At 50.3% G+C, this 13,385-nt stretch overlaps 1 protein-coding gene across 16 annotated transcripts in view; it reads left to right on the plus strand.

The window, feature by feature from the left end:
• Window positions 1-12,632: 12,632 nt before the first annotated feature.
• Window positions 12,633-13,385, plus strand: part of DMBT1 (deleted in malignant brain tumors 1) — an 82,498-nt gene continuing 81,745 nt past the window's right edge. For 9 of the 16 annotated variants that reach the window (XM_053207529.1, XM_053207537.1, XM_053207536.1 and 6 more), the window contains exon 1: window positions 12,645-12,723. In XM_053207529.1, coding sequence (XP_053063504.1) covers window positions 12,663-12,723 — 61 coding nt within the window. In that variant the 5' untranslated portion in view covers window positions 12,645-12,662. Of the gene's footprint in view, window positions 12,724-13,385 lie in introns of all 16 variants that reach the window. The other 7 variants (XM_053207533.1, XM_053207540.1, XM_053207539.1 and 4 more) reach the window with 3 other exon arrangements.

Genomic DNA, 13,385 nt, shown 5'->3' on the forward strand with positions numbered 1-13,385 from the left:
ATGCGTGCGCCTCCAAGCATCCCAACACAGGCACACTGCCCTCTCTTGTTCCTCCGTCTGTCTTTATAAAACTCATCTCTCACCACTCTCCTCCTCAAGACCCTGCCAGGGCTCCCCATTTCGCACTGAATTAGACACAGAGTCCTTCAGGAGTTATTGAAGACCCTCACCGTGCGGCCCAAACCGCTTTTCTGCTATTCTCAAATGAATCCGAATTTCCTCCTGGCCCTGCTCAGAGTGTCTCTCTGGGTGTGCCCCAGAATCATCTGGGAAATTTGAACAGAAGAATCTCCAGGCCCAACACCAGAGTCAGTGTATCAGAGCGTCAGGGTGTGGGGCCAAGGCGTCTGTGTTTTAAACTAGTTTTGTCTTCTACGCGACCCAGCACAGCTCTGTGACCCCGATCTTAGAATGAGTAGCCACGGCCGCCTGCCACTGTGTGTAGCTTTTATAGAAAAAAACAAAACGGAAATGGAGCAAGCCCCTACCCTGTGTAAGTTTCTACGGTTCGATTAAGACAGCTTCCAGAGGACTTGGAGAAAGTAGCTTGTTGTTTTTCTGTCCCCAGGACACAAGGCCCCAAGGCAATAGGAGGCAAGGTGGTTTCTGGTTCAACCAGGAAGCCAACTTGGAAAAATCTGGCCCTCTTATCTTTACTTTTATCGAGCAGCTCTCTTTGCAGCTTGCTATGGGTTGGCAGTGCATTATTGAAAAGTAGCAAGGCGACAGGCCATTAGAAATCGGTAAAGAGGCAGCATACGGACCGGGAAGACGCTTGACTAGAGGGGGTCAGGAGACTGGGTTCCAGACTCAGGCGGCTTGGGCAAGACACATCACCTTCTGGGGCTCAGTTTCCTCCCTGGAAAATAAGGGGCATTGATTAAGCAATCTCGAAATTCTCTCTCTCTTTTAAAATGTTTTTATTTTTGAGAGAGAGAGAGAGAAAGCAGGGAAGGGACAGAGAGAAGGGGACAGAGGATCTCAAGCAAGCTCTGTGCTGATAGCAGAGAGCCAGAGGCAGGGCTTGAACTCACGAACTGTGAGATCATGAACTGAGCCAAAGTTGGATGCTCAACTGACTAAGCCACCCAGGCGCCCCTAAATTCTCTTTTTGTCTTGGGAAGATATGTCAGAAAACAGCCTCTTCTAGCCTATCTATTTTGTTGATTTCTTTAAAAAATTTTTTTTAATGTTTATTTATTTTTGAGAGAGAAAGAGAGAGAGAGACAGAGACAGAGCACGAGCGGGGGAGGGGCAGAGAGAGAGGGAGACACAGAATCTGAAACAGGCTCCAGGCTCGGAGCTGTCAGCACAGTGCCCGACACAGGACTCGAACTCACAAACCGCGAGATCATGACCTGAGCTGAAGTCGGACGCCCAACTGACTGAGCCACCCAGACGCCCCTATTTTGTTGATTCTAACATATATGTGTTTTGCCCCGTTTTTAACATGTCTCAAATTGGGAATCATCTGCAGTCGAGATACACTTTTAATGTATTTTACACTCTTCCTCTCTCGACGTGGTCACTTCATCCAATGGCAAGACTTACACAGAACCCGTGACACACGGTGATGGAGGATATTCTGCATATTTTATGTGGCGGACGCTGCCTTTCTCTCTTTGTCGAATATATGGCTTCCCCCCCCGCCCCCCTTCTTCTTGGTTTCTGAGGAGAGAAGAGATAGTTCTATAGAATTCTTGAGGGAATAACAATGCTAGAAGAAAAACTACCCTTCCCAGAGGAGGTTTGTTAGCCCAAGTAGGGCTTGAACACAGTACCTGGGCAGCCAGCGGTGAAGACGAAGAGGAGGAGGAAGGGAGTAGGGGATCCAGATGTGGGGCCTCTCGTATGAGACAGATTCTTGCACATCTGTCTGCATATAAAAGTGACAGCCTCCCAAGAGTTTTGGGTGCTAGAAAATAGAGCGGGATGGACGGTTTTAATCAAGTCAAAGGCAACATTCCTGTCAGGCAGGAAGTGAAAGGCAGCAGAAACCTATCTCTGGGCTGCACAGGCCACCCCAGCGTTCCAAGGGCCCCCCAGAGAGGAGCCACTCATTGGAGCTGATGCTGGAGGGGAGGAAGGGGGCACGGGAGCACAACCAATCCCTCAACTTCCTTGTCACACCCCTGTCACCTCTGGCATGTGGGACTCTGGTTGGAAAGCCACTGTCCTTCACCGAGGTAATCTGTCCCTGAGGCCATTCTTTTCAGGGAGACACTTCTTTTCAGGCCTCAGGAATAAGAAAAGTAATGCCTCTCAGAGCAACAACTGGGCTCAGTCTCGTGCTGATCTTGTTTCCTTCTTTGCTTTGACACTAGGACGCACAGGGCCCCAATTTCAGTTGACGTGGAGCAAATCTGGTCCCCTGGTGGAGGGCCTTATCGTATTTCCGGTTATGGTTTGTGATTTTATCCTGGCTTTGTTTTCCTAGCTTACCGTTAGTTTTCCATATACGTGCTCTCAAACATTTCTTTTTTGCTGGGACTCTGTATGCGGTTTTGAAAATGGCATGAAATTGTTTGGGAGCAAGGGCCCAGCCCAACATGGCGCGTGAGCAAGAGACCCACTGTGAGGGTGGCGACCCTGGTGGCCATGAGAGAGAAAAGTCTTCGTGGAGGGAAGCAAGAGAGATTCATCGGGTTTTCTGAGACATGGTGGGGCCACGACAGAGAAGGAAGGAGAACTTGAATCAATTTCTCCGGGAGGAATGAGAAACGGTTAAAGCCCATCCCATGCCCTGGGACTTTTGACGTGAAGAAAAGGTTGAACCTTGGCACGCCTCCCAGTCTGGAGCCCCTCCGCAGAGCCCAAGCCACGCTGGGAGTGACCCCAGATGTGATGGAGGGCTCAGCTGCTCCACCCCAGCCTTGGGTAAGAGCGGTTCCTCCCACAGGGCTGGTTCTCTCTGGCCTGGGGCCAGCTCCCTGCAGAGCTGGACCCCTGGCACTAATCTCAGCCTGATCAAAACCACCCTATAAGGCCATGGAAAAAATGTGTTTGCCCGATTATATCCAATGAAATGGTGGGTCAGCCGTCTCCTAGGGATACTGCCTGTGCACACACATGCATGCTCACATGTACACACATGCACACACACACACACACACACACACACTTGCACTGGCTCTCTGGGCTTCATGTTGTAATAAGGAAGAAGGAAATATGAATGAAACATTTCTCACTCAAGGAACTAGCTTGAGAGTCAGAGGCAGCTTTGTGGAGGCCATCAACCGTGGCTTCCTTCTTCACTGGACACGCATAAGAAGTCCATTATGGCTGTGCTGCTCTTAAGCTCTGGTGACACCAGTAGCACTTTTGTTTCTTTGGTTTGGCTGGCTGTCGTGTGCTTGTCATTACCCCGTATGCATTTAAGGCTCTTCCTTTGTTCCAATTTCCTTGGAGGTATAGGACTTGTTGTGGTTTTCAACACCACCTGTCAAGGCCATGACAAAAGCTGACTTGGTGATTGTTGGCGAGCAAAGCAGTGGATTTGAACCACTGCCTTAAACCCAATGTGACCAGTTCTCCAGAGTGGAGGGGCCGAGGTGATGGTTTCCTTGTCTCCAGGGCCACGTCTGTCACCTGAGCTCACTCAGAACTCCAGCCAATGTGGGCAACAGATGATCCCCTTTTTAAATAAAAAGCTTTCCTCTTGGGTGATGTGTGTCCTTTGAGCTGCTCCCCTTGGCCCACTTTGCTTGGAGGTCAGAGCCACTGCCTCCTTCCTCAGTGTCAGAATGAGAGCCAGACAGAGGCAGCATCTCTGAGCCTGGAGGGCAGGCGGCTTGGACCCAATGGGGGCCCTGCTAGCCTCCCCTCATGTTGAACCTCCAATCCTGGGGGTGAAGCGTGAAGATGGGCAGCACTGGGAATAGTCATGCTGGGTTTGAATCTGGATCCTTTACCACCAGCATCACCCACTCCCGTGAGCCAACACTGCTCTCTTCCTTGTTCCCTTTCCCTCCTCTGCCCTCCCTGCCCCGTGTTGCCTCACTGGCTTGAAAGGCTCCCACTCCTTGTTGTTGTTGTTTTTAAATGTTTATTTACTTATTTTGAGAGACAGAGAGAGAGAGAGAGAGAGAGGGAGAGGGAGAGAGAGAGAGAGAGAGAGAGAGAGAGAGAGAGAGAGAGAGAGAATCCCAAGCAGACTCTATGCTCAGGGCAGAGAGATCATGACCTGAGCTGAAATCATCAAGAGTTGGACGCTTAACCCACTGAGCCACCCAGGTGCCCCAAGGCTCACACGCCTTATTAAAGGTGAAAGAGGGTGGTGGGCAGAGGGTAGACGCCCACATCAAACCACCCCAACCAGAACACTGGTGGGAGCAGAGGTGGGTTCCAGCAGTCAAGGCCCTGGGATAAGAAGTAAGAATCAGGACCTTCAGGACAACTAGACACATGGTCCCTATGTGAGCCTGGGCCCTGCTATTGAGCCTGGTCTTAATGTAGAACACATGAGGATTGCCCTGAAGCCTTCAGCAGAACAATGGATCCATCCTGTGTTGTTAAAAGGTCACTGTAGCTTCTGGATGGAGTCCAGGTTGGAAGGGGGCAAAGGGACTGTGGGGCCAGTCCAGGTTTGAAGGGGGGGGGCGGGGGGGAGGATGGCCCTGGGGCTGTGCAGTGGAGCGAGTAGCCTTCACCAGCCAGGGCCCTGGCCCTTCTTCGCTGGGGACGCCCTTGTGGGTTTCTGCCACTGGACCAGGGATGGCACCACCAGACTGAAGATGTACTGGTCCGAGGCAAAGCAGGAAAACAAGGCCTCTTCTCGGGAAGGACCGTCCTTGAATCTGAGCTTCTGTCACTCTTGTCTCTTTGTGGTTAAATGTCCATTAGTTTATGAAATGGTGGTGGTGAAAATTGGGCTTTAAATACATTTTCATTTGCCAATAAAAGATGGCGGCATTGTGTTAGTCCCAAAATAAAATTTGTCTGAAAATGGACGGGCCCGTTACAGCGAAGGTTTGGAAACAACAGGCCCGCCTCCTGCCTAAAGCGTGGCACCCGGCAGAGTCTCTCGGTTCTTGGACCCTCTTCCCAGTGACCTTTCTTTATTCCCCACGGCCATGCCCTGGGCCTTAGAAACTTCCAGAACCTCAGCCTGTTGCTGCCAGACCCCAGTACTGGCATCGAGCCTTCACCTTCTCCTGTCCTTAGCTCCACACAGATGTGACAGACCCAGACCTCACCTCACTGGCACCCCTGTGCCCCCCCGTCCCCCAAGTTCATTGGCTACCCCACCCCAGCTTCACTTCTTTCCTTTCATCACACCCATGAGCTTCACCTTCCAGACCCCTGAAATCACCGGACAGTTTTCTCCACCCTCCCCTGGGCCTGGGCCCCTCTGATTTGTGGCTCAATCTCAGCCACACTGGCTGCTTGTTAGACCTTCAGTGCATCTTTCCCAGGGCCCCTCCCCCATCCCCTACAGGCTTAAATCAACTGAATGTGCAGATTAGGCTTTTGCGCAGGTGGAGATGGCTAGCAGGTAGCAAAAGACAGGGGAAGCAGGGGCCGGGTAGAGAATCAGGGTCAAAGGTGCAAAGCCATGGGTGTAGATGGAGTCCATCAGGAGGCGGGAGAGCAGGGGGCTGAGGTAGAGCCCAGAAAAGCACCCATTGTCCCCAGTGCCCCCCTTCCTCCTGAGTTCCCTGTCTCAGGCAGTGGCTCCTTTACTTGGTGGCCCATTGACTCAAAGCAGAGCCGGACACTCTGGGCTCCCCCACCTCCTTTGCCTTATTCCCCCGGCATCCAGTAGACCCTGGCTTCAGTTCCTGTCCCCCCTGAAATCTCCCCCACTGCCACTGGCCCTGCCACATTCCTGCAGGGCAGGGCCGTGCTTTCCTCAAATGTGTGCCCCTGGTTGGGGATGCGAGCCAGGCATGTGCGGGTGCACCTTGAGGTTTGTTTTGTGCAGCTTGCCTGTGAGCGAGCTGGAGGGCTTGCTGAAGCACGGATTACTAGGACCTGCTCTGCAGCCTAAGATGTTGCACTTCTGACCAGTCCTCAGGTGATGCTGATGTGGGTTCAGGAACCACACTTTGAGAACCAGTGGTTCAGTGCATCAATGTCTGGAGTGTTCAAGGTATGTCCTGATCCATCTGGAGGGAACCGGGTCCTTCGTCCTTCAGGGCCCCAAGCAGCAACTAGGATGAACCTAGATGCCTTGCTTTCAGTGGTGCCTCATGCCACTGGATTCCTACTACCTTTCCAGTCGTTCTAACACTGCAGTTATCCTTACAGATGCCTGGTGAAAATCCCGCCATCCAGGACTGGTGCAGTTGATTTTTAGACTCAAGGACAGGTCTGATTTGCGCTGCATTTAATCATGTTTAGCTTCGCCGGCTGCTCAGTCTTTTTAGATTGTTGTGCATACCGGTGGTATCTTTGGTTTCTGTTCATCCCTCTTTATATGTCTTTTCCCAGCCACGGGTAGAGGTTGTTGAAGGAGACGAGGATGAGGGACTATCTTATGGTGCAGGATGCCCTCTGGGTAGACACTGACCAGTCATCAGCCCCTTTGGATCCCAAGACTTCTCCTAAAATAACTAAATCTCAGCCTTTTAATTTAGCAAAACGAGCACCAATGCAACTTGGATTGAACACAAATAATGGCATGAACCAAATTGGCCGTGGCCCCACTTCTCGCATGCTCCGGCTGGAGGTGGCCTACTGAAGAGTCTCCCGTATCTCTTCCATAGCAGGGGCTGCACGTTGGGGAATTGCGGGCGCACTCCTAACCACAAGCATTTAGAGGTGCCCAGAATAGTTCTTTGTGCAGAAACTTCCCAAGGACAATGACAGGTTCCATTATCTTGATAAGAGTTTCTTTTGGAGACCATCCAGTTTCCTTGTTCCCATTCTTCGCTCACCAAACAAACTCTTGGTATATAATTTGGTCTTTCAAGCAGACTGGTTCTGGAGCCAAAGTATACTCCTATTGTAAATGAACGAATTGGCCCCTGGCTTACCAATTAGTGTCTGGTGAGTATAATTAGTGTTACTGGATTTACTAGAATCTGATCGCCCTGGGGCGAATTGAACTTGAAAAGGCTAACACTCCATGATGCTGCCATCCTGTGTGAGGGTGCTCCCACTGTCCCCCAGGCTCCTTCCCCCTGCTTCCTTCACTTTGTCCTTGGACTTTTGCTCTCAGGGGTTCCCTGTTCAGGTATAATAACCCCCCTGGAGAGGCAGTGCACTGGGTTTCACTAACCTGTGCCTCAGTGGGAAAGAGTTGGAAATAACTCTGGGGAAGACGGTGATCGTTGGTGAAGGAGAGATGGCTCCTGGGTGTCTAAGGGGAGGGAGAGAAAGGGAAAGACAGGTAGCAGAGAGGAATTGGGAAGCCACAGGTTTGGTTTCCTTTTATTTTCCCATTTTGTTGTGAGCCGACTCTGGACAGCAGCTGCCTATGAGGCTTCCAGTTGTGTTGGTCTAGATCTCATGTTGTCCTTAAAAATATTCTCCCTTCACTCTTTTGGGGACAGGCCACTTAGTGTCTTTCATAGGACCCGTGTCAAAAAATTCTGCACCTGTCCCGAGGACCTCAGAGCTTGTTTTCTTTCTCTACCCATTCCTTTGAATGTTTCCGAATATCAAGATGTCCTTTGGTGGATAGCACTCAAACCCAAGACCCACCATTTGGTTGGAAATACAATCTCTTAGGGGTAGGTGGGGAGGGCTTTGGGGTTTAGTGGAAAAATACCAGGCCCTGGAGTCCCACTTTTGATTCAAGCTCCGGTTCTGCCATTTTCTAGCGGTGTGATTTGAGTAAGTTACCTAACCTCTCTGAGACTCAGATTCCTCTGAAGCAGTTACCGAGCTAGTGTGATATTTTGGGCACCTCATTCAAAGTAGTTCTTCCTACCACTGATACTCTATTCTATCGCCTTTTTCATTTCCTTCATAATTCTTATCACAATCTGAAATGCTTCTTTCTACTTATTCACTTCTTGTCTATTGTCTGTGTTGCTCTAGTTTGTAAAGCCCATGAGGGCAGGGATTATGTCTCCCTGGCTTTGGACTTCAGCCCCATTACCTAGAGCAGTGCCTGGCACATCGTAAGTACTCAGGACATATTTGCTAAGTAAGCAGATGAATAAACAGCATTATCTTTTACATGTACTCAATACCCAGTTAACGTAGAAGTCACTCTGTGTGAACAGTCCTGGCCTCCTTCTTTCGGATCTGCTCATGTCCATTCAGTCAATTCCATCTGCAAATATTTCTTGATATTTCTTGATACCTACTATGTGCTAAGCATTGTTCTAGATTCTGGGGATATAGCAGACACGAATCCTTGCCTTGTAGAGCTTGTATTGTAGTGGGAGCAGATAGGCAAAACAGTAAAGACATAAAATATAAGGAGGCCAGATGGTGAGAAGCACTGTGGAGAATGGTGAGCCAGGAAGGGGTTAGGGAGGCCTAAATAGGGGTGGTTAGGAAAGGCTGCAAGGGGGAAATACGTATCAGAAAAAATCTGAAGGATGGAAGGGAGCGAACTCACAGATTTGTGGGGGAAAATCTTGCAGGCAGAGAAAACAGCAAGTGCAAAGGCCCTGAGGCTGGACTATCACTGGAGTGTGCTGAGAGGAGAGGCTATGGGGGCTGGCTCTGTGGGGCTTATAAACCATGCCAGGGCTTGCAGCATTATTTTGAGAAAGATGAGAGTAAGATGATCAGACTTCTATTTTTCAAGGGTCATTCGAGTGTTTCTTTCTGGAAGATTCTGCAGTTGGATTGTGTCCTGATGGACAGCAAGCTGTATCAATCCTCCTACTCTCCATTCTTCTGATGGGAGGCAGTTTCTGTTGGGAGCTGTCCTGGACACCGGCCTGGCTCTGTGTGTCACCTCCCGTCTCTGGATCACAGAGTCCCCAGCTCGAGGCCGCATGTTGGTGACCCTGGAAAACAGGAGCGGGGACTGCTCTTGATAACCCACCTTCAACAGCCAATGCCTGCTGAGCACCTGCTCTGCTTGAGGCACCGTGATTACAGAGGAGCAGCAGGAAACCCTGAGACAGCTTGCTCTTCAGATCGTGGTGGGGCTGGATGGGGCGGGGGGTCCCTTGTAGCCTGGTCGGGAAGACGGGCCTTCTGAGATCAAAGCTGACTGGTACCGTATGCATCATACACATTGTGCACGAAGGGTTATTAGAACGGTAACAATGGCTAGCCGTTCTGCTGTGGTACTTAGCAAGGGCAAAATCAGATTTTGGAGGTCAGCCTGACACCCGAAGGTGAGCCGTGGTCACACAGACTTCTGGGACCCAGTGGCCAGAAACAAACAGCAATATCCGAAGATGCCCACCCCTTCCCACCCAGGCTCCCCAGCCTTCTGCTTGCACCCTTAGCTCAGCGACTAAGCTCAGCTACTGGTCCGTCCCAGTCACAGGGCCCCTGGGCTCAGAGATCAGACACCCTGCAGAGGCGATGGGAACCTGTGTTGCCTCCAGCCCCCCAGAGGGGCAGGCAGGGCACTTGCCTGTGGGTGGAGCCAATCTTTGAAAGAAAGCGGGTCTTAGGCCACGTAAGCTGAGGGCAGTTGCCTGCCCTGGGGAATCTGCCTGGAACCCCAGCTCAGTATCGGGGCACTGCCTCTGGCAATGCCCGGAGCCTCACTGGGCCTCTAGTTCTCCGTCCTGTAAAAGGAAGGGTAGAGCTCCCTCAAGGGATTCCCAGCTCTGCCCCAGGCTGTCTGCAGGAGGAAAGGGTGGGGGGGTGGGAGTGGTAAGCTGGAGGATGGTGGCACAGGAAGGAGGAGGAGCTGTCTGAACTGGCACGGACCCCTCCTCCACCGTTTTACATTTGGGGGCTTCCCACAATTTCAATTTAGGAAAGGTTTCTAGTGCTGAAAAAAGTAAAAGCCATGTGCACGCCTCCAGGGTTCCAGTGAGGGCCATCCCTCTGGGACGGAGGTGGGGAGCTTGGTTCCACCTCCAGAGTCTGCAGGCAGGTGGCCATCAGTATGGTTTGCCTGGGGAAGGCCCTTCCCACGTGGGGCCTGTGTGCCGAGCCTCGGAGCTTTGATGAGCTGCTCTGTCCTGTTTTTCTTTTTTCAATTATTTATTTATTTAGAGAGCGATCGAGGAAGGGACAGAGAGAGGGGGAGAGAGGATCCCAGGCAGGCTCCGCACTGATGTCACAGAGCCCGATGCATGAACTGGGCTCTACCCATGAACTGTGAGATGATGAGCCAAAATCAAGAGTTGGCTTAACCCACCGAGCCAGCCAGGCACCCCTGTTCTATTGTTCTTAATGGCAGCTCCATAGCTCCAGTCTTCCATCCAGATGTGCTGTTCACACAGACGCTTCTAAGCCAGTGGGCAGGGGAAAGGGAGAGGGAGCAGATGCTGCTGGAGGGCTGGGTTCCCCCAGAACCCTCCTCTACACACAGGAAGGCCTCTCTGTACAGGGTCTTATAACCAACAAAGGGCCTTGGGACAAGGCGGGTTTCTGGTGATGAAGGACCTACCTGGTGGTGCCCTCAACCCCATTGTGTCCATCCTGCACGTTAGGGACATCCACCTTCTTCCTGCTCCACTGACATTAGCCATTTTCCCACCTGGGACACATCCCCAAGTGGCTTTGAAATGACAGGTAGGTCCCCTCCACTTCCCTCTCCCTGGAGTCTTCTGAAAAAAAAAAAAAAAAAAGCACACACGCCCTTGTTTTTTTTGGCTCTTTACTACTGATCAAAGAGGAAGAAGAACAGAGTCACCAAAATAACGAAAATGGGGATACTGTGCCATTGGGAAAATCACACTAAGCTCTCGAGAAGGATGCTCCCGGTCTGGGCAGAGCTATCGATGAAGCTTGCTTCCCAGGCTCCTGGCAGGATACCCTCCTGCTTCCCTTCTCACACAGTCCAGAAAGTCATGCCTTGTTCTTCGCTGGGTCTTCCCACTGCTGGTCACTGGATGACCCTTGTTTATACTTCGACACTACGTTTAGGTGTCCCCTTTTCTGAGAAACTGCCTCTGCCATCTGGTTTAGATACATTTTCTGTACGTTCCCATCACAACTTGTATTAATACTTACTGCCCCCTGTTGTAATTGTCAGCATGTGCATCTGTCTCTATGACCAAGCAGTGTGCTTTGTTCGGTGAGGGAAAGATACATTTACCCTCTTTCTCCCTCACAGATAATTTCTTACTCCGACCACCACTTTTCTCTGCTGTGCTCAAGGCAGACATCACTAAGCTGTAAGAGCTCCCCTGTTTTGATGATCCCAGACCTGGCTTCATGACCATCCTCGGCCCAGCCCACCAGGATCCAAACTAGCATAACCCCTGGCAGAGGAATCCGATGTGCTGTCTGGTCTTAGGCATCCCTAGGAGATGTGTATCCTTGCCCTCTAGTCCCCTGAGACCTACCAATTCTTGGACTGACAGCAGGAGAATGAAAATCAATGAGGCTATCCTGCGGAAACGTGCCAACTTTCATCAAGGGGAGAAGTAGAACTTGGGAAGAGCTGTAGGATTAAAAACAAAATCCCCGGGGTGAACGTATCTTCTATCTGAATGAAGCGAAGTGTAGACCCCCAGCCTTGAATCCTGACTGGCGTGAGTTCATGGTATCCTTCTAGAATGACACACCAGGAGACCACAGGTTATCGGCTCATGGCAAGGAAACCAAGGTGTCATCTGATAGCCTCGGTGTCTCAGCTGAGAGGCAGGGCACTGCTCCTCCAGGTCAGCATGACAGGCAAGTCCTGCAAATGCTTCTACCAAGGGTTACCAACCACCAAGAGCACTTTGATCAAAATACGAGACAGGCAACCTTGGGGAGAGTGGGGGGTTTACCAAAGTCTGGTGATAAAGACTGGGGGTCCCAAAGGGAAAAGTGATACCTACATGACAAACCCAAGGAGAGGGACCGTTTGTAAGGTAGGAGGAGGTCAGGGGCAGGCTTTGTGGGTTTGCCAAGCTCCCAGAGTTACACAACGTGAACGTCAAGGGCCAAGAAATCAGAGCCTGTGAGATGGTCGGAGGGGGTTTGGCCTGAGGTTTGGTTTCTCAGCTCCCGTGCTATGGGATTAGTGTGAGAGCCAGAAGATGGTGGAAGCTAGGTCGAGCCCACGGAATCTATGAACTCACCCCTCGTACCTTCTACTTTCCAATCATGTTGTTCTCCAAAGCAAGGGGCCAACAAGGGCATGCACTGCCAGAACAAATCATCCCAAAGAGATGATTTCCCCTTGGCACCACGTTCTATGTTTGCCCAGCAGCCCACATCCTGCTATGCCCCACTCTTGGGGCTGACTTCCCCAAAGTTTATTCAAATTCTCCAAGATTAAACTTAAGCCTGTATTCAGAGAGCACCTGAGAGTCTTACAGGTTCACCTAAAAGGAAGTTGGGAATTGTATCACTGTCAGTGTGTCTGCAGTTGGAGAATGGCCAGATCGTTCACAGAGCAATCAATCTAACACACCTAAGTTGTTCCCACAGATTAACCATCAACTGTTAGCAAAAGTCCTCACTTCCTTTACACTGATTTATGGCAATCGCTTCTCGGCCGTTTGGCTAAGATCAAGTGTACACTGATTTATGGCAGCAGTAGAAATATACCACCCTAGTGGGCACGCCTCCTTTCAGCTGGGAACCTATAAATGTCAAGGTATTTTTCTTCCAGTTGAGAAGAACCCAGCAAAATGGGGATCTCCACGGTCATCTTCCAAATATGTCTTTTACTGGGTCCAGTTCTATCTACAGGTATTATATCTAATTATTATATTCATTAATTTTGCTCCTGCAAATCCAAATCATAGCAAATTGTATCTACTTATTCTCTGGTGTTAGAATTTCCATCTCGAGGGGAGTTTTGTATCAAGGAGGAGGCAAGTCTTTGCTGATAATTGTCATTGCCAGTACTTAGAAGGAATGGCTCTTTTCTCCTTTTGTTTCTGGCTGAGAAATACAATAGTTGTACTTAGAAAAAGTCGATCATTATGTCAGCGTTTTCAGCGAGTAGCTCAACTAAGGAAATGATTGATTGGCCTTAGAAAAATCCCTGGTGTTACGGAAAAGTGTGTGTGTATTATTAAGAGGCCCTAAAATTTTGATCGTTGGTTGAGGACATGGTTTGTGTACTATAAAAACGGGCAGTAAGACTGCCCCTGAAAATGCTCATTACGTGACTTATTTCTGCAGGTATATCTGGCTTGGTAATATTTACAGGCCAAAGAGCTGAGCACAGACAAGATCATTAAGACTCGAAATTTGTGTCTGTCACTCACCGCTTTAGAAGCTCAACAACTCATGGATATCTTTGTGTTCTTAGAGTGTCAGGTGGTCAAACGGACACAGAAGAGCCACAGGCAAATCAGTGTGACTGTGGAATCTCGGTGTCCACGTATGAGATAGTACGTGAACAG

This window comes from Acinonyx jubatus, chromosome D2 (assembly GCF_027475565.1).
Source record: "Acinonyx jubatus isolate Ajub_Pintada_27869175 chromosome D2, VMU_Ajub_asm_v1.0, whole genome shotgun sequence".
Classification (NCBI taxonomy): Eukaryota; Metazoa; Chordata; class Mammalia; order Carnivora; family Felidae; genus Acinonyx; species Acinonyx jubatus.